This window comes from Elephas maximus, chromosome 9 (assembly GCF_024166365.1).
Source record: "Elephas maximus indicus isolate mEleMax1 chromosome 9, mEleMax1 primary haplotype, whole genome shotgun sequence".
Taxonomy (NCBI): Eukaryota; Metazoa; Chordata; class Mammalia; order Proboscidea; family Elephantidae; genus Elephas; species Elephas maximus.
In genome coordinates, this window is record NC_064827.1 from 103,747,349 (window position 1) to 103,774,803 (window position 27,455).

Below are 27,455 nucleotides of genomic sequence, written 5' to 3' on the forward strand. Positions count from 1 at the left end.
GATCCCTGTCAGAGCAGTCCGTGGTGGTAGCTGGGCACCATCTAGTTGTACTGGACTCAGTCTGGTAGAGGCTGTGGTAGTTGTGGTCCATTAGTCCTATGGACTAATCTTTCCCTTGTGTCTTTAGCTTTTTTTTTTTCCTCCCTTGCTCCTGAAGGGGTGAGACCAGTGGAGTATCTTAGATGGCCCTAAGCTTTTAAGACCCCAGATGCTCCTCACCAAAGTAGAATGTAGAACACTTTCTTTATAAACTATGTTATGCCAATTGAGCTACACATTCCCCGAGACCATCGTCCTCACAGCCCTTAGACTAGTAATTTGGTCCCTCAGAGAGTCTGGGTGTGTTAATGGAGCTTACATGACCTTTCCTTGTACAAGCTGTGCTGGCTTTCCCAGTATTGTGTACTATCTTACCCTTCACCAAAGTTAATACTTGTCTACTGTCTAGTTTGGAAACCCTAGTGGCACAGTGATTGAGTGCTATGGCTGCTAACCAAGAGATCCGCAGTTTGAATCCGACAGGTGCTCCTTGGAAACTCTATTGGGCAGTTCTGCTGTCCTACAGGGTCACTATGAGTCGGAATTGACTCGATGGCGGTGGGTTTGGTTTCAGTTTTTGGCTACTGTCTAGTTAGTGATTTTGCCTCCCCACCTTTCCTCTCCCTCATAACCATCAAAGATTGTTTTTTTGTGTAAAATTTTGCTTGTTTTTTGTAATAGTGGCCTCATACAATATTTGTCCTTTTGTGATTGACTTATTTCACTCAGCATAATGCCCTCCAGATTCATCCATGTTGTGAGATGCTTCAAAGATTCATTGTTATTGTTGCATAGTACTCCATTGTGTGTATGTACCATAGTTTATCCATTCATCTGTTGTTGGGCATCTAGGCTGTTTCAAACTTTTTGCTATTGTGAACAATGCTGCAATGAACACGGGTTTGCGTATGTCTATTCGTGTGACGGCTCTTATTTCTCTAGGATATATTCCTAGGAGTGGGATTGCTGGATCATACGGTATTTCTATTTTTAGCTTTCTAAGGAAGTGTCATATCATTTTTCAAAATGGTTGTACCATTTTTGCATTTCCACCAGCAGTGCCTAAGAGTTTCAACCTTTCTGCAGCCTCTCCAACACTTTTTTTTTTTTTTTGATTTGTGCCAGTAATGCCAGGGTGAGGTGGTATTTCATTGTGGTTTTGATTTGCATTTCTCTAAAAAAAAAAAAAAAAAATTTTTTTTTTTTTTTTTTAATGGCTAGTGATTGAGAGCATTTCCTCATGTGTCTGTTAGCCGCTTGAATGTCTTCTTTGATGAAGTGTCTGTTCATTTCCTTTGCCCATTGTTTAACTGAATTATTTGTCTTTTTGTTGTAGAGGTGCTGGATTTTCCTGTAGATTTTAAAGATTAGACCTTTGTCAGATTTGTCACAGCCAGAAATTTTTTCCCAGTCTATAGGTTCTCTTTTTACTCTTTTTATGAAGTATTTGATGAGCACAAGTGTTTAATTTTTAGAAGATTCCAGGTATCTAGGTTACTTTCTGGAGTTTGTGTGTTGTTATCCTGTTAATGTTGTGTATTAGGGCCCCTAGCGTTGATCCTATTTTTCCTTCTATGATCTTTTACTGTTTTTCGCTTTATATTTAGGTCTCTGATTCATTTTTAATTAGTTTTTGTGTATGCTGTGAGGTATGGATCCTGTTTCATTTTTTTGCAGATGGATATCCAGTTTTGCCAGCACCATTTGTTAAAAAGACTGTCTTTTCCCCATGTGATAGACTTTGGGCCCTTGTCAAAGATCAAGTGATGGTAGGTGGATGGATTTACATCTGGGTTCTCAATTCTGTTCCATTGGCCAATGTAGGTACTGTTGTACCAGTACCAGGCTGTTTTGACTACCGTAGCTGTATAGTAGGTTCTTAGATCAGGTCGTACAAGTCCTCTTCTTTATTCTTCTTCTTCAATAGTGCCTTACTTACACAGGGTCTCTTCTCATTCCATATAAAGTTAATGATTAGTTTTGCAAATACCTCTTTTCAACAACAAAAATGACTATACACGTGGACCTTGTCAGAGGGAATATACAGGAATCAAATTGACTATATCTCTGGAAAGAAATGATGAAAAAGCTCAGTATCATCAGTCAGAACAAGGCCAGGGGCCGACTGCAGAAAGACCTTCAGTTGCTCATATGCAAACTCAAGTTGAAGCTGAAGAAAATTAGAACAAGTCCACAAGAGCCAAGTACAACCTTGAGTATATCCTACTTGAATTTACAGACCATCTCAAGAACAGATTTGACGCATTGAACACTAATGACTAAACACCAGATGAGTTGTGGAATGACATCACGGACAACAGACAGGAAGAAAGCAAAAGCTCATTAAAAAGATAGGAAAGAAAGAAAAGACCAAAATTGATGTCAGAATAGACTCTGAAACTTGCTCTTGAACGTCGAGTAGCTAAAGCCAACAGAAGGAATGATGAAGTAAAAGAGCTGAACAGAAGATTTCAAAGGGCAGCTCAAGAAGACAAAGTAAAGTATTATGATGACATGTGCAAAGATCTGGAGTTAGAAAACCAAACAGGAAGAACACACTCAGGATTTCTCAAGCTGAAAGAACTGCAGAAAAATTTAAGCCTTGAGTTACAATACTGAAGGATTCTATGGGCAAAATATCGAATGACACAGGAAGCATCAAAAGAAGATGGAAGGAATACAGAGTCACTGTACCAAAAAGAACTGGTCGACATTCAGTCATTTCAGGAGATAGCATATGATCAAGAACTGTTGGTACTGAAGGGAGAAGTCCAAGCTGCACTGAAGACGTTGGTGAAAAACAAGGCTTCCGGAGTTGACAGAATACTAATTGAGATGTTTCAACAAATGGATGTAGATCTGGAGGTGCTTACTTGTCTTTGCCAAGAAATTTGGAAGACAGCTTCCTGGCCAGCTGACTGGAAGAGGTCCATATTTATACCCATTCCAAAGAAAAGTGATTCAACCGAATGCAGAAACTATCCAACAATATCGCTAATATCACACATAAGTAAAATTTTGCTAAAGATTATTCAAAGGCAGTTGCAGCAATGCATTGACAGGGAATTGCCAGAAATTCAAACCGGATTCAGAAGAGGACGTGGAACAAGGGATATTATTGCTGATGTCAGATGGATCCTAGCTGAAAGCAGAGAATACCAGAAAGATGTTTACCTGTATTTTATTGACTCTGCAAGGCATTCGACTGTGTGGATTACAGATAACATTGCAAAGAATGGGAATTCCAGTACACTTGTGTTCAGGAGGAATCTATACATAAAGAGACAGTCATTTGAACAGAACAAGGGGGTACTGCATGGTTTAAAGTCAGGAAACATGTGTGTCAGGGTTGTATCCTTTCACCATACTTATTCAATCTGTAAACTGAGCAAATAATCCAAGAAGCTGGACTATATGAAGAAGAATGGGGCATCAGGATTGGAGAAAAACTCATCAACAACCTGTGTTATGCAGATGACACAACCTTGCTTGCTGAAAGTCAACAGGACTTGAAGCACTTATGATGGAAGATCAAAGACTACAGCCTTCAGTATGGATTATACCTCAACATAAAGAAAACAAAAATCCTCACAACTGGACCAATAAGCAACATCGTGATAGAGAAAAGATTGAAGTCTTTAAAGATTTCATTTTACTTGGATCCTCAATGTCCATGGAAGTAGTAGTCAAGAAATCAAACGACACATTCCATTGGGCATCTGCTGCAAAAGACCTCTTTAAAGAGTTAAAAAGCAAAGATGTCGCTTTAAGGAATAAAGTGTGCCTGACTCAAGTCATGGTACTTTCAATTGCCTGATATGCATGAGAAAGCTGGACAATGAATAAGGAAGACTGAAAGAATTGACATCTTTGAGTTATGGTGCTGGCGAAGAATATTGAACCATGGACTGTCGAAAGAGCAACAAATCTGTCTTGGAAGAAGTACTGCCAGAATGTTCCTTAGAAGCCAGGATGGCAAGACTTCATCTCACATTCTTTGGACATGTTATCAGGGGGGACCAGTCAGGAGAATGACATCATGCTTGGTAAAGTAGAGGGTCAGTGAAAAAGAGGAAGACTGTCAGGAAGATGGACTGGCACAGTGACTGCGACAATTGGCTTAGGCATAACAACGATCACGAGGATGGCACCAGTCAGTTTCCTTCTGCTGTATATAGGGTCGTTACAAGTCGGAACCAACTTGATGGCACCTAACAGCAGCAGCCACCTGTTTGGGATCAGCACCCCAGAGGGGTTGAAGGTAGGATGCCCTCTCCTCTCCCTCTGAAGTCTGGGGTCCAGGAGATTGAGCTTCTTATTGGGGAGGGGGCTTCTCAAGGCAGCTCAATTAGGGCAGGTCTCTCTCTACATGTTTTTTTTTTTTTTAATTGTGCTTTAAGTTTACAAAACCAGTCAGTTTCAAATACAAAAACTTACACACACCTTGCTATGTAACCCTAGCTGCTCTCCCCCTAATGTGACAGCACACTCTTCCTCTCCATCATGTATTCCCCATGGCCCTTCAACCAGCTCCTGTCTCCCTCTGCCTTCTCATCTTGCCTCCAGATAGAAGATGCCCACATAGCTTCATGTATCTGCTTTGAGCCAAGAAGCTCACTCCTCATCAGTATCATTTTGTCTTATAGTCCAGTCCAATACCTGTTCAAAGAATTGGCTTCAGGGATGGTTCCAGTCTTGGGCTAACAGAGAGTTCAGAGGCCATGACCTCTGGGGTCCCTCCAGTCACAGACAGACCATTAAGTCTGGTCTTTTTACAAGAATTTGAGGTCTGCATCCCACTGTTCTCCTGCTCCATCAGAGATTCTGTTACGTTCCCTGTCAGGGCAGTCATCAGGGGTAGTCGGACACTATCTAGTTCTTCCGGTCTCATGCTGATGTAGTTTCCTGGGCATATATTTACCTTGAATCTTTGGTGTTCTTCATTCGCTTTTGCTCCAGGTGGGTTGAGACCAATTGATGCATCTTAGATGGCCACTTGCTAGCGTTTTTGTTCATGAGAATTTCTTAATGGTGAATCAGCTATTAATCAAATAAAATTTCTCTGTATTATTATCTTTACATCTAATTTATAAGTTATTGTGAAAGGAATAAGGCAAATTTCTGCTAGATTTTAGTATGGGACAATATGTCCCTGTGCTGAAACTCTCATTTCCATAAACTCTTGGTGTGAATCATAACCCATTAGTTAGCCACTAGGAGAAATGATGTGTTGATACACACCACCATGTGGATGGAGCTAGAAGACATTATGCTGAGTGAAATAAGTGTCACAAATATCGGATGACCTCACTTATATAAAAAGACAAGAAAAGACAAATGTATACAGACCAAGTTTATTAGTGGTTACCAGGGGCAGGATGGAAGGGGAAAAAGGGGGATTATTGCTTAGGGAGAACTGAGTTTTGGTTCCCAGTGATGGAGAAATTGCACTGATTTACGGTTGCACAGCCAATTATTGTGACGTCAATAAGTTGTATGCCTATAAAGTTGAATTGGCCAAAGTTGTGTGATAGGCATATTTACAAGAGTAGTTGCCGAGGCTGCTCATGTACAACTAAACACCTCATGGGATTCGGTTCTTTGGAGGTTTAAGGTTATGGTTTCATGGGACATTCCAGGTAACTGGACTAATAACGTGTTTAGGGCTTTTCAGTTGTGTAGTGCCTGGGGTCTTAAAAGCTTGCAAGTGTCTATCCGAGGCACAACAAATGGTCTCTATTCACCTGGAGTAACACAGAAATGAAACTCAGGAAAGGAAGGGGAAATGGAATGTGTGGCTAATTGCCTCTACAAAAACTGCCTCCTTTGGTGTGAGACCAGAAGAACTGGATGGCACCCGGCTACCATTACTGAACATTTTGGTGAAAGATTTTATAGGAGAATCCTGATCAAAGTAAGGAAAACGCAGAACGGAATTTCAAATCCTCACAGATTCCAGTCTTCCCGAGCCATGAAGTTTGGATGAACTGCTGAAACTATTGCCCTACAATAATCTTCAAATCTTAAACCAAAAATATTCCCTGAAGTCTTCTTGAAAGCAAACAATACTTCAGCTTAAATAGTAAAAATGTCTGCCTTGAGCATTATGCTCTATGTGGGATCAAACTCGAAAGATTAGATAGGAACCATAGGGGGAAGGGAGTTTATGTTAATGGGGAGGAACAACTCATAAAAGGAGAGTGAGAATGGTTGCACAACTTGAAGAATGTACTCAGTGTCACTGAGCTGTGTATGTAGAAACTGCTGGCGTATGCTTTGCTGTGTATGTTCTCGACAACAAAATAAATTAAAAAATAAATAACCCATTAGTGTAGTAACAACTCAAGTGTCCATCAACAGATGAATGGATAAACAAAATGTGGTATATACATAACAACGGAATATTATTCAGCTACAAGAAAAATGAAGTTCTGGTACATGCTAGGTCATGGATGAATCCCGAAAATATGCTGGGTGTTAACAAGTCAGACGCAAAAGCACAAATATTGTCTGATCCCACTTACGTGAAATGTCTAAAACAGGCAAATGCATACCAACCAAAGCTTATTAATGGTTACCGGGGCTGGTGTAGGGAAAAACAGGACTTATTGCTTGAGGTGCACTGCATTTCCGGTACGGTGATGTAAGAATCTGCAAATGGATAGAGGCGATGGCTGTACAAAGTGGAGACTGTAATTAATGTCACTGAATTGTACACTTAAAAATGGTTAAAATGGCAAATGTTGTATTATATATATTTTATCACAATAAAAATAAATCCAGGGAAACCGGTAAAGGGAACTAAAACTACAACAATTGAGTATTTACTCTTAGCTGGATACTGTGTGTCATTAGCTCATCAAACTTTCCGAAATTCTGAGACTATTCTACACAAGGGGAAATGGACTCAGAGAAATTACCTAACCTGAGGCCGCAAGGCTACAAAATGAAAGTCAGGATTCCAATCCAGATAGGTCTCACCCCCAAACCTACACCTCTGCACTCCAGCACCCACTATCTATCCCAACATCAGCGCAGCCCATGCCAAGTCTGCCCTGAGGTTCAAATCAGGCAATGAGAATGAAAAAGTCTGGAGACTAGGAAGACCCTCGCAGCTGTTACATGGTGTTACTAGGCAGCACAACATCACAGGCCTTTGTATTTCCTGATCTCTCAGGTATCCAAACATGACAAGCAAGGCTATTTTTTGAGATATTTCCTGCTGAATGAAACCTAGGAAGTACTGGAGATCTTGTAGGGACTTTTGATCTTGTAAGGCATTTTTCAACCCCTGCCCCTACTTCCTCTTTGAGAACAAATTCATTCTCACTATTCGTGGTAGAAGGGCTGGGAGGTGCTGTCACTTGACACACAGCAGACCCGTCTTCTGAAATTCTCCAAGGTGTACTTGTAACCATCCCGTGTCTCAAGCCATTCAATTCAGCATGCTGATTTTCTAAACTGATTGTATGAACAAGCAGATCTGCCTCTACAGGTGGCTCCTTCCAGAGGCGGCTGACTGTCTCCGTGACACACAGGGCACTATCAGATGACCTTGCGCAGGAACCCCCAGTCTGTGAGTAGAGCTTGGATGAAGGACTATGACAGACTGGATTGAACCTTCCTGCTTATGGCTACAGCTTGACAATACAGCTTTGATAACGGCCCTAGTATTAACCATTACAACCATCACAAAGTGCCCAGTGCTAAGAGAGCACCAAAGGCGCAGTCTAACTCCTGTCCTCAAGAACCATTCACTGTTGTGGAGATGAAACCAAAAAACCACCAATGTAAGTACTGCGATGACGTGATTAGCCAAAGCTGCAGAACAGTCCTGTTGAGGCCAGTCTGTTCATCGAGTCCTGCAGATCTCACCTCCTAACCTACCTTACGCTGTTTCCCTCCTCACGTCCTATCTGAGGGTTTGCAATCACTTGCTCCTGTCCTCCCTATCATCCCAGCTACTCCACGCTCCACAGTGCAGCCAAGTTACCAAATTTGTCTTCTGGGGACTCCTTTGTAAGAACTGCCAGTAGCTCCCCAACATCGACGGAACCTACAGAAAGAACTAAATCAGGCCTTCTGCCTTCTCCATTGACTTTATCTGCTGCCCCTTACCTTTGTCTCCAAGGGCTTCATCCCCCACATACACTGTCTCATTCAAACCTCTCTGGGTTTGTCTTGCCTCCTCCCCCAAACCTTACATCTTTTAAGACTGGGCTCAGGTGTTGTGACCTCTGGCGCCTTTTTACATGCACACCTGGCTCTGTGCACACCAGTCTCGGTTCTCACAATGTATACAGCCCCACAACTGCCGAGAGCAAACCGTCTGGAAGCTGATGGCATGGGAGGCATTTGAACTTGGCCATTTGCTGTGTTAACTTTGGCAAAATATTTACCCAGTCTGTACCTCAGTGTTCTTGCCTATGAAGAGAGATTAACAGTCAGACCTACTTGACAGGATTGTCGTGAAGACTTAATCAGAACAGTTCCTGGAATGCAATAAGTATGCAACATAGGCTACTAAACCCACTAACTACCTTGATAATGTCCACCCGTGTGCCTCATCTGCTGGCGTCTCAGGTCTTCGAGGTCAGGAGCTGATTACCTGGGAAGCCCCAGGGTTGGGGCAGAGTAGGTGCTTACTAACGTGTCTGAAGTGAACCACGGAGGCCTTCTTGGAGGTGAGCTTTGCAAAGCTGGGCCTGGTGGGTGATGCAGAGGTGGGGAAGCAGTCCAGAAAAAGGATCATGACATGTGAGAATGGGGAAGCAAGCTGTGAGGTAGGCTGGAGGGAGCAGCCTGGATGGAGTGGATGATTCTCATACTGAAACAAGGAGGAAAGGAAAGGCTAATAAGGAAGGAGGAAACTATGAGAATTCTGAAGAACAGAGCATGTGAAATGGTTCTCTCTAAGGGTTACATGAAAAAGGCAGCAACTAAAAAACTCTGGATGCAACAGAACTGGGCGGAAGACTGACTACAAAAATACAGCAATTAACGGTTTGAACCCACCAGTTGTTCCACAGGAGAAAGATGTGGCCATCTGTTCCTGTAAAGATGACAGCCTGGAAATCCTATGTGGCAGTTGTACTCTCTCCTGCAGGGCTATGAGTCAAAATCACCTTGACAGCAATGGTTTTATATCTGCTAGTAGGAGTCTCTGGGTGGTGCAAAAGGTTAAGTGCTCAGCTACGAACTGAAAGGCTGGAGGTTCAAATCCACCCAAAGGTGCCTTGGAAGAAAGGTCTGGTGATCTACTTCTGAAAAATCTACGGAGCACAGTTCTATTCTGACACTCATGGCCAATTTGGTGTGTGTGTTTTTTTTTTTGGCTTTCTAGCCATTACTACCCCAAACCCTTCTCCCTCAACAAGAAAAGCCCATTTTATAATCACAGAGAGGCCACATGTTTTATTGACAACTCAATTTCTACATAATATAGTGCTGCACAAATTATAAGTGGATCGACAATTCTGGTAATGATACGAACTCAGGAACACTGATACGAGCCCTAGGTTTGGTGCATTTGTGCCGGGCGCTTCAGGGAACAAGGCAAACATCAAGGCTAACAGCACTACTTCAGTTCACGAGAGTCAGCTTTCAAAAACAACATATATGCCAACTCACAGAGTACCTGTACGTCAAACCCGGGAAAATCAATAACTAAATGACAAAGTGAACACTATTACAGAAAAGTTGGTGATAAAAATGCTAGGACAAAATGTCAGGTTTAAAATTTTGCAACTGGATTTAAGATGCAGAAAGTGTCAGCACACTGGGAATTTTCAGAAAAGACCTGTGTTCTGCTTCACAGTAACCTGTATGTTCCAAAGGCTAACTCTGGGCTGCTAGGTCTTACCTGCTAGGGTAAACCACTGCTTCATAGTTCAAAAAAAAAAAAAAAAAAAAAAGGTAATCCGCATAAATGGGTTTTACAATTCTTCCAATTCAGAATAAAAATAAAATGACCATGATCTATATCAAATTCCTAAGAAATTTTATCCAAGTGTGGAGCAGACGGAGAAGCCAGGCCACCCACGTAACGTCTCTGACGGGCTAAAGGCATAGAGGACGACACACCGACAGGGAAAGGGAGATGTGGCGGAGAGTCTGGCTCGGCCCCTAACTTGCAGCGTGAGGGTGGATGAGCCTTAGCTTCCCTGGGGTTTGGCTTCCTCAGCTACAGAACTGAGGGGTGGGCTGGATGGCTTTAAGAGTCCTTTGAATGAAAAGAATTGAAGTCAGCTCAAGATCCAATCTTTGAGCAGACATTTAGGGTGGAGACGGGAATGGATTAAGAAAATAGGTGGGTGGAGTGATTTCTACACCTTTTGATACCAGCATTCGGAATTCTTCTGTACGACAGTTCTGAGAAGTCTTAAGGGTCATCAGCTTGGTCGGGGAATGGCTAGGGAGCTGTGCAGTTCAAGCTTTCAACAAAGACCTAATGAGCGCATGCCCAGGAAGAAGACGTTTCCTGAAATGCCACCAGGAAGGTGACTTTGATGAGACTGGTTCTAACACAAAGGATACAAGGAGTTAAGTGCTGGGAAGGATTCTTTTTCCTTTACAGAACAGAAAAATGATCCAACGAGAACAATGGTTCCTCGTTCCATCCCCTAAGGAGGATACAAGCGTCACGTCTTCTCGAATTCAACACGCTGGCTTCGTTTTCAAATGCGTTCCTTTTCTTTTCCTCAAAAGGCAGCCGTGCATTGTGAATCTAGGATTGTGACAGTCACATGGTTTCCTCAGTAAGCCCGAAGTTCCCGTGAGCACCCCTGGAGCCCAGAGCCAGAGTAGTCCCAAGGTTTCAGACATTAAAGCTTTCTCCACAGCCACATGTTCCTTTGATGTTTGGGTTATTGAACACAAATTCACTGGATAATTTGTCTTCTACGTAGTCCATTTCTGTTCCTAAAAGGGTTAGCTGTGCTTTCTTTTCGATGAACACTCTGACCCCTTGGGGAAAAGAAAACATGCGTCAGATAAAGCCTGCGCGCCTTACGGAGCTAACCCGCCAAGTCAGAGCACAAGAGAACCTGGACAGAGAACCACTAACTGCTGCTTCAAGCAACTCAGACAGGAAGCTTCTGAATATGTTTCACTATTTCCTTTATGAGACTAAGTGGTCACTTTCCTGTCTGCCCCATTTCCCATGTGAATCTGTGTCGGGGGGAGTTTTACAATAGTCAATTCCATGCCAATTCCATGCACAGAGCTAGAATTTTCCTTTCATTGCATTTTTTTTTTTATCCATTGTTCCAACTGGCAACATTAAGAAACATATATTTGTCAGTGACAATTTTGCAAAGATGAAGAATTTATGAAAACCCTGCAGCAGCTTTTATACACACGGCACACGGCCAAGCCTAGGGACACACAAAGAACTGCGGCGTAATGAGGCCATTTTAGTAAGACTAGTCAGTACAGCGGCTACAGTTCCTCTGGTCACAGGGTGGAAAACTGGTGATCATACCCTATCTTTGTAAACAAAATCGGTTTGACTATAGCCAAGATGAAATATCTAAAGAAAGTTTTCTTACGAGAAAGTCAGTCATTATTTAAATATAAACCATTCATAATTCTTAAATCCCCATTTCTTTAATTTTAGGATAAAAATCTTAAGGTATAAGATAATTTGAGTTGATTTTAATAGTAATACCTTAAAAAAATGTCTTTATTGATCAGTAACTTCAGTTTACTAGAATGAAAGGAGGCTTGGGAACCCACGCCTCACACAGAGGCAAGGATCGCAAGCTAGCTGACATCCCACCTCACCTCCAATGCACAAAACCACTCCTGCCAAGCCCACAAACGAAGTTCCCGGAGAGTTGTAGCATTATTTACTTTGTTTTAAATGCGTTTTATCAGGTTATTGAGAGGGAGGTAGCTTGGGAAATAAAGTAAGTAAAGCTCTGATATTTTTAATAAAAAATAAGAACTGGAAATACAGAATTCTTTAAAAAACGTGAGTTGACATTACTTTTTGACATTGATGTAAAATTGCTGCTTCAAACAAAAATGACTGGTTTGTTCACTGTGAGGTTTCAGCATCTTAAAAACTTTCTGGGAAAGAAGATAAACAGATGACCTCTTGAAATGGAGATAAACAAACAAGCGTATCCAATAATCCATCACTCAGTCATAAGAGCACAGGCTCTGGTGTTTATCTGGGTTCAAATTTTTACCACGTCACTTATTAGCTGTGTGACCTTAGGCAAAGTACTTCCCCTCTGTGCCTCAGTTACTTCATCTGCAAAATGGGGATAATACAGTACAACTTCATTCAATTGTGGTGCCTAAATCCAACTGCCCAGCACACAGTGAGCACTCTATGTCCTTCCTACTATTAGTTTTACCATTTACTTCATGCTATGCAAAACACAGTACCCAGAAAAAGTTTGGTAAATATTCACCATCTTGAACAACTTCTTCATCAGAATCTCCTTTTGTCTTTGTATATTCTAAAGTATAAGAAAGGCCATTGCAACCCCTGGTTCGAACACCAACTTTCACACCTACCTGGAAGAGAAATGCAGATGTGCACTTAATTTTAAAGTGTTACAGATTAAACATTTACATTATATAATGTTATTAAAAAACATATTTAATATTATTCACTTTTCTCATAAGCTTTTTAAAAAGTATGATAAATATTAGATTTCTGGTTATAAAATGTTTCAGTAGTAAGTACGGAGTGGGGAGTCAGCATTTTATAAAAATTAACTACTGTACAAACATCATTATAACACTAACAGGGATCCAAAAAGAATAAAAAGACAATTAATATATACACAATACAGAGGGGGAAAAAAACCCTATTATTACCACTACCCTAACAAAACAGCATATGTTTTTTCATGTTTTCTTCTAGCCCCTGCTATATATATATAAACTGAACATAAATTTTATTTACAGCAGAAATAAAATTATTCCCTACTTCTTTGGGGAAATTTTGATGACTGGCAGCATTCAGAGCAGTCTCTCCTGTCCTTAGACAACCAGAAGAACGCCCACTGAGAGGGACTGCTTAGAGCAAGTGTGTAGGAATGTCACGTACTCAGCACGATGAATAAGTTGTCTAGCTGAAATTGTGGAGCACACGCCTAAGTTATTTGTTCAACCTAGTTTTCACTTTTGCAAGCAGGAAGCCCAAATACCAAGAGTGGATATGGGCATTTAACTTGAAATAAAGTTTAGAGGCAGCTCCCAGATGAAGAGGAGCACAGAGTGACTCAGTGAACACGTGAAAACACAACTTTAGGTGCCTGGAGCCAGCACTTCATGGGGTGTAATCTATGGCACAAGCCATCCCTTTTCCAAACAAACACGCCTGAAAATCTAAGAAGTTAAATTCTTCCTTCATTTGGTCAATGTGTACTCCAGTCATGAGTCTACCCGAATGGAGCTGGACACTGGCTTCCTTTTATAGGAGGGAGGTGCCGGAACTCCCGCCACACTTATTGTAGGCTGTGCAAACCAGCTCAGATGCCACTCAGCAGTCTATTATTAACATCAACGGTCTAATTAGTACTTGAACTACTTTACACGTACTACACAGGCAAGTAACAATGCACTAAAATTCAGATCACGCCCACACCCCTTACCCAACAACTGCACGTCTAGGGGCATGTCCTACGTAGACACACTACAGCATGCTCACGCGTCCATGACAACGTGCCTGGCACACTGCAGCCACTAAGGAATGATGCTTATGGCAGCACCAAATGGAACCTCAAAGGACCTTTCAAATGTGAGATTGGTTAAATAAATCAAACCTGCTCAATACATGCGGCCACAAGAAAGAACGAGCTACCTTTATGTAATGACATGGGAAGATCTTCCAGATTTATTATTCGGGCGTAGTAATAATAAGCACGGCAGGTACGCTATGCTCTCAGCCGAGTAGGAGAAGGGAGATACACACGAGCACAGGCGTATTTTTGGTTGTCATAACTTGGGGGGAGGGGGACTACTGGTATCTAGAGGGTAGAGGCAGGGACAATGATAAACACCACCTCCACCAAACAATTATCGGGCCCAAAATGTCACTAGGGCCGAGGTTGAGAAGCCCAGGTCTGAGCAGGTAACATACACAGAATGTCCATGGAAGGACCCTGGGAGGTGGCTGCTCGGATGGAAGAACGAGGATGAAGCATCCAGGCTGAGAAATGCTTCCTTTCCATTAAGCACCCTTTTTTACTACTTTTTAAAAATCATCAACATACATTACTTCTTAAAGCAAAATCCTTTAACTAATGAAAGCATACAATTTATCACAAGGTAAATTCATTCTGAAAATAGAACTTTAGTTTTTTACAAAATATTTGTCTGAATATTATTTTACTCACATGTTCAGGCTTATCTTTAAGAAGCTGCTTTATCTTCTGGACTGCTGAAGGTGTCTGAAAAAAGAGCACGGCATTAAGTTTTTGACTACAAAAACCTACATTCTTCCAAGGCTACTATTTCCTAGCCAGGAAGGCTGTTCAAGTCCAGTTTTAACAAATTCATGTGACGAATTTATGCTCCATTCTTGCCAGAGTACCTTGCAGATTTATTTTATACACAAACACAAGAACTTTATTAAATTGAAATCACCTTCTTTATTTTTAAAACATCTGATGGCAACACCCTTCTAATCTCACTCTCCCAGGGCCAGGTTCCCCTCTGCCATAATCTCTGTGGTACTATCTACTTCCATCATTAGGCTGATTTCTTCTGGCAACATCTATCCGGTTCACCTACTATATGCCCAGCAACAAGCACCCTGCCTGACACACAGGAGCACTCAAACGGTCAATGAATGGATACAGTGCCTCCTCATGGGGAAGCCAACAGTCAGGTTTTTCCTGTCGATTGTTATCTGGATTAAATGTTCTGAATATCTAGACAAACAGAAACAGGAATAGTTTTTCAGGGTTTCCCACCCCTACTTTCCTGGGAAGGAGTCTGTTAAGACCAGGCTCTGTTTGCATTCCTGGTCCACTTCCCAGCTGTGTCCCAGTGGGAGTCCCGTTACTTGGTTTACTTGTCCCTTATCTGTAAAAGGGCAACAACCGGTCCCTCCTCAGGGTTCTTGTCAGGATTAAAAGCATTCAGAGCAGTACCAGGCACATGCCAGCTGTTATTACAGTGATGAACACAGATGATGTCCTTCCTCCTTTCTGCTCTATTAACTCCTTCAGCTGGCAATGCTATGCTGGTCCTCCAGCTGTCTGTAGGGACATTTTACAGGTCTGTGAAATCCCAGAGTCTGGAGATGACGAACCATTACTCAGAGGTAGGAGTAGCCAGAACTCAACTCTGTGCTGAGGGAGCAGACCCAAGGGATGGCTGGGGGCGCAGAGGGGAGAACTTGACCAGGTGATGTTTAAACAGAGTCTGGGTCCCATTTAGAAGTGTCAGGAAACCAATTTAGGAGGTCAAGACCAGCATTTTTTTTTTTCTTTTTAAACATAAGGTAGAACAGAGAAGAAAACAATGCATTGCACTTAAAAAAGGTGAGCTCTGTTTAGTCAAACATTCATTTTAATTATTAATATATGGGGTGTGTATATTTACTTCTTACTGTGTATCACCGTAAAAAAAGGTAAAAAAAAAAATCATTACCAGGAGGTATCCCTAAAGGCCTTTTCCCATCATTCTTTCAAAACAAGACACAAGGAAAATACTAGCCCAAACGACTAAAACGACCACGCGAAACAGCGTCCACCAGCCTGACACCAGAACTAGGTGGTGCCCGGCTACCACCAACGGACCACTCTGACAAGGATCACAATACAACGTCCTGGACAGAGTGGGAGAAAAATGTAGAACAAAATTCAAATCCACAAAAAAAAAAAAAGGCCAGACTTACTGGTCAGACAGAGACTGAAGGAACCCCAGAGATTATGGCCCCCAGACACCCTGCTAATTCAGAACTAAAGCCACTCCTGAAGTCCACCTTTCAGCCAAAGATTAGACAGGCCTATAAAACAGTAACACCCATAAGAAACAGCTTCTTAGCTCAATCAAGTATACGAGACCAAATGGGCAACACCTGCCCAAAAGCAAAGAGAAGGGAGGAAGGGACAGGAGGCGAGTGCTGACATCGTTTGGGGATTGCAACCACTGTCACAAAACAATCTGTGCGTGAATTTTTGAATGAGAAGCTAACTTTGTAAACTTTCACCTAAAACACAATAAAAAAATAAAATAAAACCTGAGTCAAGCAGCCTGACAACACAGGGAGGAAGGAAGAAGGGCAGGATTATGACCCCTCCCCGTTTTCTGAAATGACAGCATATCAACCTCGCATAACCGTGGGGCTATAAAAAGATTGCTTTTTAAAGTGCTCATTTACCCTTCTAAATGATCACAGTGAAGTTCTCACTGTAGTCTTCTTACCTTCCATTTGTAAATTTTCCCAGTCACATTTTGTATGTGAGTGCTGAAGAGATTAATTTAATGACTGTCGAACAAAAAAGATTTCTGATAAGTTAAAAATAGGCGTAACCATGGGAAAATATTTGGTGGAATAAAAACCCGCCGCACGACCTCTGCAACCATCTAAACAAAACACATGTGGGTCACACACTAAACTAGAGGAACATGACTCTCTTTAAAGGGGAAGAGTATCTGAATGTGACTACCTTGGTTTTTTTTTTTTTTTTTAATAAATTCCCAGGCTGTTTTTGTTGTTAAAATTAGGGGAAAAGACACTGCAGATGAAGGGGTCTTAGTAACTACTTCATAGCAACATACTCTTACTTTATTCAATGCAGTAAGTTTCTGTTCCTTATAACAGAAACTTTTCATCCTAAACAGTGTATTTCCTTAAATAACTCCCCCAAGTAGTTTTTCATTTTTTTGGTGTGTGAGAAAACAAAATTAAAATGCAAAGTTTTAATTCAATCGACTCCATGATTATATATACTGAAAATGGGTCAACTACAACTGATTTTAATTTCATTATAAACTGGACATTTTAATGTTAACAAAGTGGTAGGTAAATAGCAGCCAATGAAAAAGTGCCAATATTATTTTCGCTCTTTAACCACCAGTGCTGGCATTACGGTGTTTTTTCAAACCTTGTCCTTTCCTATTGGTGTATATATACACAGATATATAGTTGTGATCACAGTATATATACACAATTTTGTAGCCTACCTTTAAAAACGTACTATGTCATGTTTCTCATTTGATACATAGTAGTAAACACACATTTGCCACTCATTAAGTGCCTTCCAGGTGCTTAATAAGGAGCCCTGGTGGCAAGGGTTAAGCACTCTGCTGGTAACTGAAAAGCTGTCAGTTCAAACCCACTCAGTGGTCCCAAAGGAGAAAGCCCCGGCAAACTGCCGTGAAAATTAAAGCCAAGAAACCCCTGTGGGGCAGCTCTGCTGCTGCGCGGCGTGAGGAGCTGAGACCAACTCCATGACACTGAACAGCCCCGAGTGAACGGTGCATAATGGTTTACATGCATCATCCTTACTGTTAAAACTGTGCGACTCAGGCATTAAAGGTTAAGTAATGTGCACGGGGTCACAGGGTCACAGAACTAGTATGTGAAAGAACCAAGAGTCACGGCTTGAAAATGTATTTTTTTAATCATTATTTACAATGACTACATATTTCACCAACAGGATCGACTCTAATTTACTTAACCATCCCCTCATTGTTAGACATTTAGTGGTGCATCCGGTTAGGTGCTCATCTACTAGCTGAAAAGTTGGCAGCTGGAAACCAGCAGGAGGTGCCTCAGGAGACAGAGCCGGCAATCTGTTTCTGAAAGGTCACAGCCTTGGAAACTACGGAGCCGCTCTACTCTGCATGCACACATGGGGTCGCCATGAGTCAGAACTGATCTGACAGCAACTAACAGCAATAACAGCCTACCCTTAGGTCCCTGGGTGGCACAAATGGTTTGTGCTCATCTCCTAACATAAAGGAAATCCTGGTGACGTAGTGGTTAAAAAGCTGTGACTGTTAGCCAAAAAGGTTGGCAGTTCGAATCCAGCAGGCGCTCCTTGGAAACCGTACGGGGCAGTTCTACTCTGTCCTATAGGGTCACTATGAGTCAGAATCGACTCAACAGCAACGGGTTTGGTTTTTGGTTACTAACATAAAGGTTTGTGGCTTGCACTCATGCAACGATGCTGCAGAAGAAAAGGCCTAATGATCTGCTTCTGTAAAGAGTGCAGCCATGAAAACACTACGGAGTTCTACCCTGTAGCACATGGGGTCACCATGAGCTGGAATCAACTTGACAGCAACAGGTTTGGTTTTGGTTATTATTCCCTTAAACTGCCTTCAGAGACAAAGCCAGTACTTGATGACACGTCTCTGGCCGCTGTTCCAAGTGACTTCTGGTGCTGGTCCTATGAATTACCAAAAAAAAAAAAAAAAACCCAAAACCAAACCTATTGCCATCAAGTCAATCCCGACTCATAGAGACCCCATAGGGTTTCTGAGGTTGTAAATCTTTTGCAGAAGCAGACTGCCATGTCTTTCTACCAAGGAGCTACTGATGGTTTTGAAAAAATGACCTTTCAGTTAGCAACGGATCACTTTATCCACAGTGCCACGGGGGCTCTATGAATTAACAACTCATGAGTGGCCTGAATGTATTTAACATCATATTAAGCATTTCCTGGCCCTCCTCAAGTGGGTTCCCCAAGACAGTTAAGCCCTACTGCCCTAAGGCATCAGCTGTACTTAATGAATTAACTTCTCTCCTGTGCATTAGACTAATACTGGGTATGTACCATCCTGGGGAGGACTGAGAAGTCACTCAAGTCATTTTCTGTAAGGCTCAATTCTCCCACAGAACTTTGGTTGAGAAAGGCTGCATTACAGGAATAAAAAATAAACATAAGACATAGTCACTACCTTATAAAAACTTAACATGTGAAATTTCGAAGAACAAGTGAGTGGTACAATAGTGATGTGAGCTATAAATCAAATTCAGAAGGTAGAGCAGGGGTTGGCTTTGTTGAGAAAACTAGAGTACACACCTGTGAGAAATCACGTCATCTGTGAGGGATTAAAGAGAATTAGCAAGGCCCAATATGACTGGCCCAACTGCTTGAAATACATTCTGTATTGGGGATATAGGACCAACTCTACTTAACACAAAACTGGTTCCTTAAGACCATTTGTATCCCAAAGTGACACTCTGAAAGGAAGGAAACCTGGGGGCGCAATAGTTAAGCGTTTGGCTTTGAACTGAAAGGCTAGTGGTTCGAGCCTACCCCAGAGCTCCCTGGGGAGGAAGACCTGGCGATCTGCTTCTGTAAAGACTACAGCCAAGAAAACCCTATGAGGCAGTTCTACTCTGTCACATGGGGTCATGATGGGTCAAAAATCAACTCAGTGGCACCTAACAACGACAACATATGATAGGTATGTTTCAGGAGAGAACTGCAAATATTGGCAATATTGTCTGACTCTTGCTCTTAAAATATTCATCCAAAGAAAGCTTTATTTTCTCTTGTAAATACATCTACACCAACAGCTGCTTTATGTGCAGTTGTGGGTACATCTCTTGTCCTATATGCGCTAATTCTGACTTGCACACTGATGGTGTCTCTTCAATGAAAACAAAGCTTCTGCCAGCAGGGTAGCACAAAATCTTTGGGTTATGCAAGCACATTTACTCTGGCTCCTACAAATTCAATTCCATCTGTCAATTCCCGAGGATGCAGGAAAATGAGGGGAAGAGAAGAGGGACGCTGCTCTCTTAAATTCTCTGCAGATGTTCAGGGGTACTCACTTGGATGCGGTGGGTGGGAGTCTTAAAGACCTCACTCAAGGAACCGTCACTGGTGTGCATAAACGTTTCACGGGCAGCCTGTCCCCGGTCTAAGCCCTTTCAAGGAAACCACCAGTCTGATGCTGGATTAACATCAATTAACTCAGATAATTTGTGTTGACACTTTTCCATCTCATCACTTTTCCTCCAGCTGAAGTGATAGCTGACTGCACAGAACTGCTGCAACATGTCAAATTCCAGAGGTGAAAATTTACAATGTATCACCCCATACATAAAGGTAACATTTATTTTTTCTTACTAGTTTTATTAAATTACCTGTTTGTTTCCTCTTATGTGTCTCCTTTCATTAGCCCTCTGATCACCTCACTGCTTTTCAATTTAACAGAACCTGCAGTGGTAAAAAATGTTTGGAAAACCAAGCACAAACAGCATATATGCCACGGTGTCTTGAGGGAACGTAAATCTAGGACAAAAATGGATGCAAACACTATTGGCAGAGAGTAGCGCTAATGTGATTTTTCTCTGGTACCAGCTGGTAAGAAAGATCAAAAGGAAAGGAGCTTCTAAAGGCTGCCATACAGTTAAGTAGAATGAATTCAGACATGAACTCTGCAAGTTAACTGGAACAACTCAATCAAGAAAAAAGGACCCCTGGTGAACTGAGAATTATGACAAAGCATTGTTTTGTTCTGTTTTTCAATTAGCCTGGTAAATGATAATGTGTAGTCAGGCACAAGGGAGTAAGCTGGTTCTGAGAATGTGAGATGTGTTGTTACCCTGGGGCAGGAACTGTTACATTTATTTCTGTTTGGTGCTGTCAAGTTGGTTCCGACTCACAGTGACCCTATCAACAACAGAAACACTGCCTGATCCTGCAACATCCTCACAGTCATTGCTATGTCTGAGACCCCTGTTGTAGCCACGGTATCAATCCATCTCATTGAGGGTCTTCCTCCTTTTTGCTGACCCTCTACCTTTCCACGCATGATGTTCTTCAGGGCCTGGGCCCTCCTGTCCAAACGATGGGAGACAAAGCCTCTTCATCCTCACTTCCTTATTTTTTTAATTGTGCTTCAGGTCAAAGTTTATAACTCAAGTTAATTATTCATATAAAAATTTATATACATATTGCTATATCACACTAATTGCAATCCCTATAATTTGACAGCACACTCCAGGACCTTTCCACTCCGGATTTCCTGTGTCCATCTGACCAGCTCCTGTCCCCTTCTGCCTTCTCATCCTGCCTATAGACAGGAGCCGCCCATTTGTTCTCATGTACCTGCCTGAACTAAGAAGCACACTCTTCAAGAATATTATTTTATCTTTTATAGCCTAGTCTAATCTTTCAAGAGTGAGCTTCAGGAATGGTTTTAGTTCTGGGTTGTTGAGTGTCCAGGGGCCATGGCTTCAAGGGTTCCTCAAGTCTTAATTAGACAATTAAGTCTGGTCTTTTTACATGAATTTGAGTTTTGCACCATACTTTTCTCCTGCTCCAACAGGGACTCTCTGTTGTGCCCCCTGTCAGGGCAGTCATTGGTGGCAGCTGGGCACCATCTAGTTCTTCTGGTCTCAGGTTGATGAAATCTCTGGTTAAGTGGCCCTTTTGTCTCTTGGGCTGATATTTCCCTTCTTTGATGTTCTTCATTCTCCTTTGCTCCAAGTACCAATCAATGAATCTTAGATGGCTGCTCGTAAGCTTTTACGACCCCAGACGCCATTCACCAAAGTGGTCGTCCTCGCTTCTGAGGAGCATTCTGGCTGTATTTCTTTCAAGATAGATTTGTTCACTCTTCTGGCAGTCCACGGTGCATTCAATATTCTTCGTCAATAACATAATTCAAAGGCATCAATTCGTCTTTGGTCTTCCTTATTCATAGTCCAGCTTTCACATGCATATGAGTCAACTGAAAGAGGTCTTTTGCAGCACATCTACCTAATGCAAAATGTCAACTGGTTTCCTGTCTGCTGCCTTCATGGTGGTCAACTGTGGATCCAAGTAAAATGAAATCCTTGATAACTCAATCTTTTCTCCATTTATCATGATGTTGCTTACTGGTCCAGGTGTGAGGGTTTTTATTTTCTTTATGTTGAGGTGTAGTCCATATTGAAGGCTGTAGTCTTTGATTTTCATCATAAGTGCTTCAAGTCCTTTTCACTTTCAGCAAGCAAGGTTGTGCCATCTGCATATCACAGGTTGTTAATGAGCGTTCCCCAATCCTAATGCCACATTTTTTCATATAGTCCAACTTCTTGGATTATTTGCTCAGCATACAGATTGAGTAAGTACAGTGAAAGGATACAACCCAGACATACAACTTTCTTGATTTTAAAATACAGTATTCCCTTGTTCTTTTCTAACGACTGCCTCTTGGTCTATATGCAGGCTCTCCACGAGCACAATTAAGTGTTCTAGAATTCACATTCTTCACAATGTTATCCATAATTTGTTATGAATCACAAAGTTGAATGAATGCCTTTGCACAGTGAATAATATACAGATAAACATCTTTTTGGTAATCTCTTTTTTCAGCCAAAATCCATCTGATTTCAGCAATGATATCCCTTGTTGCATGTCCTCTTTCTGAATCTGGCTTAAATTTCTCGCAGTTCCCTGTCGATGTACTACTGCAACCATTTTTGAATTACCTTCAGCAAAATTTTACTTGTGATATTAATAATATTGCTTGATAATTTCCACATTCTGCTGGAGCACCTTTCTTTGGAACAGGCTCAAGTCTTCCAGTTGGCTGGCCAGGTAGCTGTCTTCCAAATTTCATGGTATAGAGAAGTGCGTGATTCCAGTGTTATGTTCATTTGTTGAAACATCTCAATTGGTATTCTGTCAATTCCTGGAGCTTTGCTTTTTGCCAAAGCCTTTACTGCGGCCTGGACTTCTTCCTTCAGTACCACTGGTTCTTGAACATATGCTACCTCCTGAAATAGCTGAACATCGACCAATTCTTTTTGGCACAATGACTCAGTGTATTCCTTCCATCTTTCTTTTGAAGCTTCCTGCCAATAGAATCCTTCAATATTGCAACTTGAGGCTTCAATTTTTTCTTCAGTTCTTTCATCCTGAGAAATGCTAAGCATGTCCTTCCCTGTTGGTTTTCTAACTCCAGGTCTTTGCATATTTCAGTATAATACTTTGTCTTCTCAAGTCACCCTTTGAAGTCTTTCATTTAGCTCTTTTACTTCATCATTTCTCCCATTTGCTTTAGCTACTCTATGTTCAAGAGCAACATGCAGAGTCTCTTCTGACATCCATTTTGGTCTTTTCTTTCCCTCCTGTCTTTTTTAATGACCTTGTGCTTTCTTCATATATGACATCCTTGATGTCATCCCACAAGTCATCTGCTCTTCAGTCATTAGCATTCAATGCGTCAAATCTCTTAGTGAGATGGTCTCTAAATTGAGGTGGGATATACTCAAGGTCATACTTTGGCTCTCACGGACTGGTTTTAATTTTCTTCAGCTTCAACTTGAACTTGCATATGAGCAATTGATGGTCTGTTCCACAGTCAGCCCCTGGCCTTGTTTTGACTGACGATATTGAGCTTCTCCATGGTCACTTTCGTAGAAGTAGTCAATTTGATTCCTGTATATTCCATCCAGCAAGGTCCATGTGTATAGTCACCATTTATGTTGCTGAAAAAAGTCAAATAAACAATTTCTTTTATAAAGATCAACATAAAGCTGGTTCATATGAGATGGAGGTTAAAGATGTCTCAAATGCCTAACTTTTTCAAGCTGCTGTACCACTCCATCTTCTCTAGCATCAACTACTCCTTCTCTTCTCAGTACTTTCCCCGTCTTTGAGTTCCCTAATTTGCTGCAACATCTCACGGAACTCAGGAACCATATAAAGGAAATGGCTCACATGGTTGTAGAGGCTGGCAAGTCCCAAATTCATCGATCAGGCATAGACTTCTCCCAGGCCCTCAGTCTCTGCCCAAAGGCACTCAACTTTCCTGCTCCGTGGGCTGGGAAGCCCAATGAACCATTTCCTGTGGTCTCTGCTTCAAATCTCTCCTTCTTTGGTGATAATGGGCTCTCCTTGCTGCTCTGAAATTGGCTCTCTTTAAAGAAAGAAAAAAAAAAACTGACCAATCCCCTCAGTGGACCACAATTATTTTATTTGCACAGCCTCACCCAATCACCCAGGTGGAAGTCACAAGACCATGGCTAGAAAGGCCACACACAAAAGTAATTAATCACACCACAATGAATAGGTCATTGGTTTTACAAAATTCTATCATGCAATCTCTGGCATCATTTCTAACACCAAGGCCATATTTTCCAACTACCAACCCTTCCTTGTTTCCAGTTTTCGCATTCCAATCACCAGTTTTACAGACTGAATTGTGTCCCCCCAAAATGTGCCAACTTAGCTAGGGCATGATTCCCAGTACTGTGTGATTGTCCACCATTCTGTCATCTGCTGTGATTGTCCCATGTGCTGTAAATCCTACCTCCATGATGTTAATGAGGCAGGATTAGAGACAGTTATGTTAATAAGGCAAAACTCAAGCTACAACATTAGGTTGTATCTTAAGTCAATGTCTTTTAAGATAAAAAGGCAGAAGTGAGCAGAGCAACAGGTAAACCTTGTACCACCAAAAAAGTAGTGCCAGAAGCAGAGCGTGTCCTTTGGACCTGGGGTCCCTGCACTGAGAAGTTCCTACACCAGGGGAAGATTGATAAGAAAGCCCTTCCTTCCAGAGCTGAGAGAAAAAGCCTTCCCCGGGAGATGATGCCCTCAATTTGGACTTTTGGCCTACTGGATTGTGAAAGAATAAACTTGTTTGTTGAAGCCATCCACTTACGGTATTTCTGTGATAGCAGTACTAGATAACTAAGACAACCATTATCAATGCATCTTGACTGCATGTCTGGTTAATTTCAGACTGCAGAAGTTGGTAAAAATCTTCAATTCCTTCATCTTTGGGGTTAGAGGTTGGTGCGTAAAGTTGAATAACATTCATATTAACTAAACTCCCTTACAGGCGTATGGACAGCATTGTAGTTCAGGTAGACCTTGAAATGTTCTTTTTGACAATGAATACAACATCATTCCTGTTCAATCTGTCATTCCTGGCATTCTAGACCACATGATGGTGCAACTGAAAAAGGCCAATTCCAGTCCATTTCAACTCACTAATGCCTAGGGTGTCTTCAAGCGTTCGATTTTGTTTTTGATGATTTCCGATTTTCCTACGTTCATACTTCATACATTCCATGTTGATTATTAATGATGTTTGCAACTCTTCTCATTTTGAGTTGTGCCACAGCAGCACATGAAGGTTCTGAAAGTTTTACTCCACCCACATCATTAAGGCTGACTCTACTTTGAGGAGGTAGCTGTTCTTCATTCATATTTTGAGTGCCTTCCCACCTGCAGGGCTCATCTTCTGGCACTGTATCAGACAATGTCTTGCTGCTGTCCGTAAGGTTTTCTTTGACCAATATCTTTACAAGTAGATCGTCATGTTCTTCTTTCTGGTCTGCCTTAGTCTGGAAGCTCTGCAGAAACTCGTCCACTATGGGTGACCTTGCTGGTATTCGCAATACTGGTGGCACAGCTTCCAGCATTACAGGAACACAGAAGCCACCACAGTATGACAAAATGACAGACAATTTTTGGTTATTTATTTCTAGGTCTTGATAAACATCTGCTGAATGAGTAGGAACAGACAGGAAGAAAATGACTCATATTTTTGAAAGAACAGGTAAGACATCAATGGTGGAGAAAGACAGGCAAAAAAAGTCTCCCCCACCTCCTGAATCTTTCTGGCTTAACCATTATCGGCAGGAGAATTCTTCTGAATTTTGAATATTTTTGCTGAGATTGTCTGGTTCCTTGTGATTTCAAGACTCCGGTAAATTGTAAGGCCAGATAATGTACTCTTCCAGACATGAATATGAGATTGCTGGTACCAAAAAATATCACACAGAACACAGTACTATATAACCACATAGTCTCCTTAAGGGCCTAAAACACTGATCCCTTACAAAAACGAATTCTCCCACCTGATCATGACTTTCTTCTATTTTGCTACAACTGATTTTCTGGCAATAGGGCTGAAAGGAATCCACAGTTCAATTTAAATAAACTATTTTCCCAGTCTCAGGTGCTAAATGCTTGCACAAAGGCTTCTCCTTAACTTTGTATGAAGAATGTTTTCCTATAAAATGAATTTTTTTCAAAGTTACAAACACAAACGACTGCTTTATGGCTATGAGGTTTCCTCTTGGGTTGATGAAAACGTTTTAAACTAGGGAAAAGTGACAGCTGCACCACAACACCAGGAATGTACAAAATCCAGAGCTGTACATTTTAAAGAGGTAAGTTTTATGTTATATGAATTATACTTCAATTTAAAAAATCGTGCAAATACAGTACAGAGCAGATAATATATGAATAGTAAATTCTCCTGCTTCTTGAGTGTGTGTGACCTTTCACCCTGAAAACACTGTAAACTCCCTCAGGGGAGCAATCTTTACCCTTCTTTGTCCTATGTTAGGAGCCTACTGCAGCCTAGGATTGCTTGGGGGAGGCGGGGTGCACAGAAGGTGTTTCACAAAGGATCTCAGGACAGCAGGAAGTAACCCTTTGTGCACAGAAAGGGGGGTGGGCTTTGTTATGGCTGTGCTCTCATTACAGACTCTCGCTGTATTTACCGCGCCATCGCTGGGTGAGACTGGCCCCTCCCCAAGCACCCTAAGACATGTTGTTGTTATTGCCCGTTATTTGCCACTGAGTAGATTCCAAATCACGGCGACCCCACGTGTGCAGAGTAAAACAGCTCTATAGCGTTTTCAAGGCTGTGATCTTTCGAAAGCAGATGGCCTGTCTTCCAAGCGCCTCTGGGTAGGTTCAAAACACCCATCTTCCGTCTGGCAGTAGAGCGCTTAAGCACGTTCACGCCATCCAGGGAGGAATCTGGACTTATTCATCCAAATATCCCTGGTACTTAACTAGCACAGTCCACCTCTAAACGACATTAGACATCAAGCTACTAGAGCCCAGCAAAACCCACAAGGAACAAGGCTTTAGGGATCGTTCCTCGGCCCTAATTAAGGACACGGACGGCGCAGGGCAGGCCTGGGAGACACGCGCACCGCCCATTCCCCGCCCCACGCGGCGGCCGCACGGCCTGCAGGGAAACGTAGTTCCCACCGCGCAGCGAGGTGTTTCTCCCACTAGGGAGCCGAGAAGGGAAAAGCGGCGACTCGCCTGCGGAGCCGGGCCCGGCGTCGCGCCGCTCAGCCGCGTCTGCGCCCTCTACGTCCCCACTCTCAGTCACCGTGACCGCTCCTCGTAGGGGGCGGAGGTGAACCAATGTCACGGCCCCGGCCGCGCGTCCCCCGCACTCACCAGGGTGAGGGCGGCCCGGGTGGGCTGCAGCCTCCTCTTGCTCACAGCGCGGACAGTGGCTCGGACTAACGAAGCCGACATCTTGCCCGCCCCGGTGGCTCCGGCCGGAGCTCCGACCGCTCAGCCTCTCTCCATGGACACCGCGCGCACACTGACGCCACAAGCTCCTGCGCACGCCGCCAGGCCCCGCCCCACCCGGCGCCGTCCCGCCCCCTGCCATCCTCCGCTGCCATTGGCTGGGCCGCGTGAGTGACGGGCGGGCCGGCGCGGTCG

The 27,455-nt window shown here is 42.4% G+C and overlaps 1 protein-coding gene across 1 annotated transcript; it reads right to left on the reverse strand.

Annotated features, from left to right (window-relative positions):
* Window positions 1-9,932: 9,932 nt before the first annotated feature.
* On the reverse strand, window positions 9,933-27,351 carry ISCA1 (iron-sulfur cluster assembly 1). Its single transcript, XM_049895931.1, has 4 exons — window positions 27,183-27,351; window positions 14,397-14,450; window positions 12,462-12,567; window positions 9,933-11,004 (listed from the first exon to the last, which is right to left on the reverse strand). The coding sequence occupies exons 1-4, from the start codon at window positions 27,261-27,263 to the stop codon at window positions 10,856-10,858; spliced, it is 390 nt and encodes a 129-aa protein (XP_049751888.1). The 5' UTR covers window positions 27,264-27,351; the 3' UTR covers window positions 9,933-10,855.
* Window positions 27,352-27,455: the final 104 nt, after the last annotated feature.

Coding starts and splice junctions, on each gene's coding strand:
- ISCA1 (XM_049895931.1), bottom strand. CDS start 27,263: ATGTCGGCTTCGTTAGTCCGAGCCACTGTCCGCGCTGTGAGCAAGAGG. Junction 12,568..14,396: donor TTAAAGATAAGCCTGAACAT/GTGAGTAAAATA, acceptor TTTCTCTTCCAG/GTAGGTGTGAAAGTTGGTGT. Junction 11,005..12,461: donor TGAAGAAGTTGTTCAAGATG/GTGAATATTTAC, acceptor CTTTTCCCCAAG/GGGTCAGAGTGTTCATCGAA.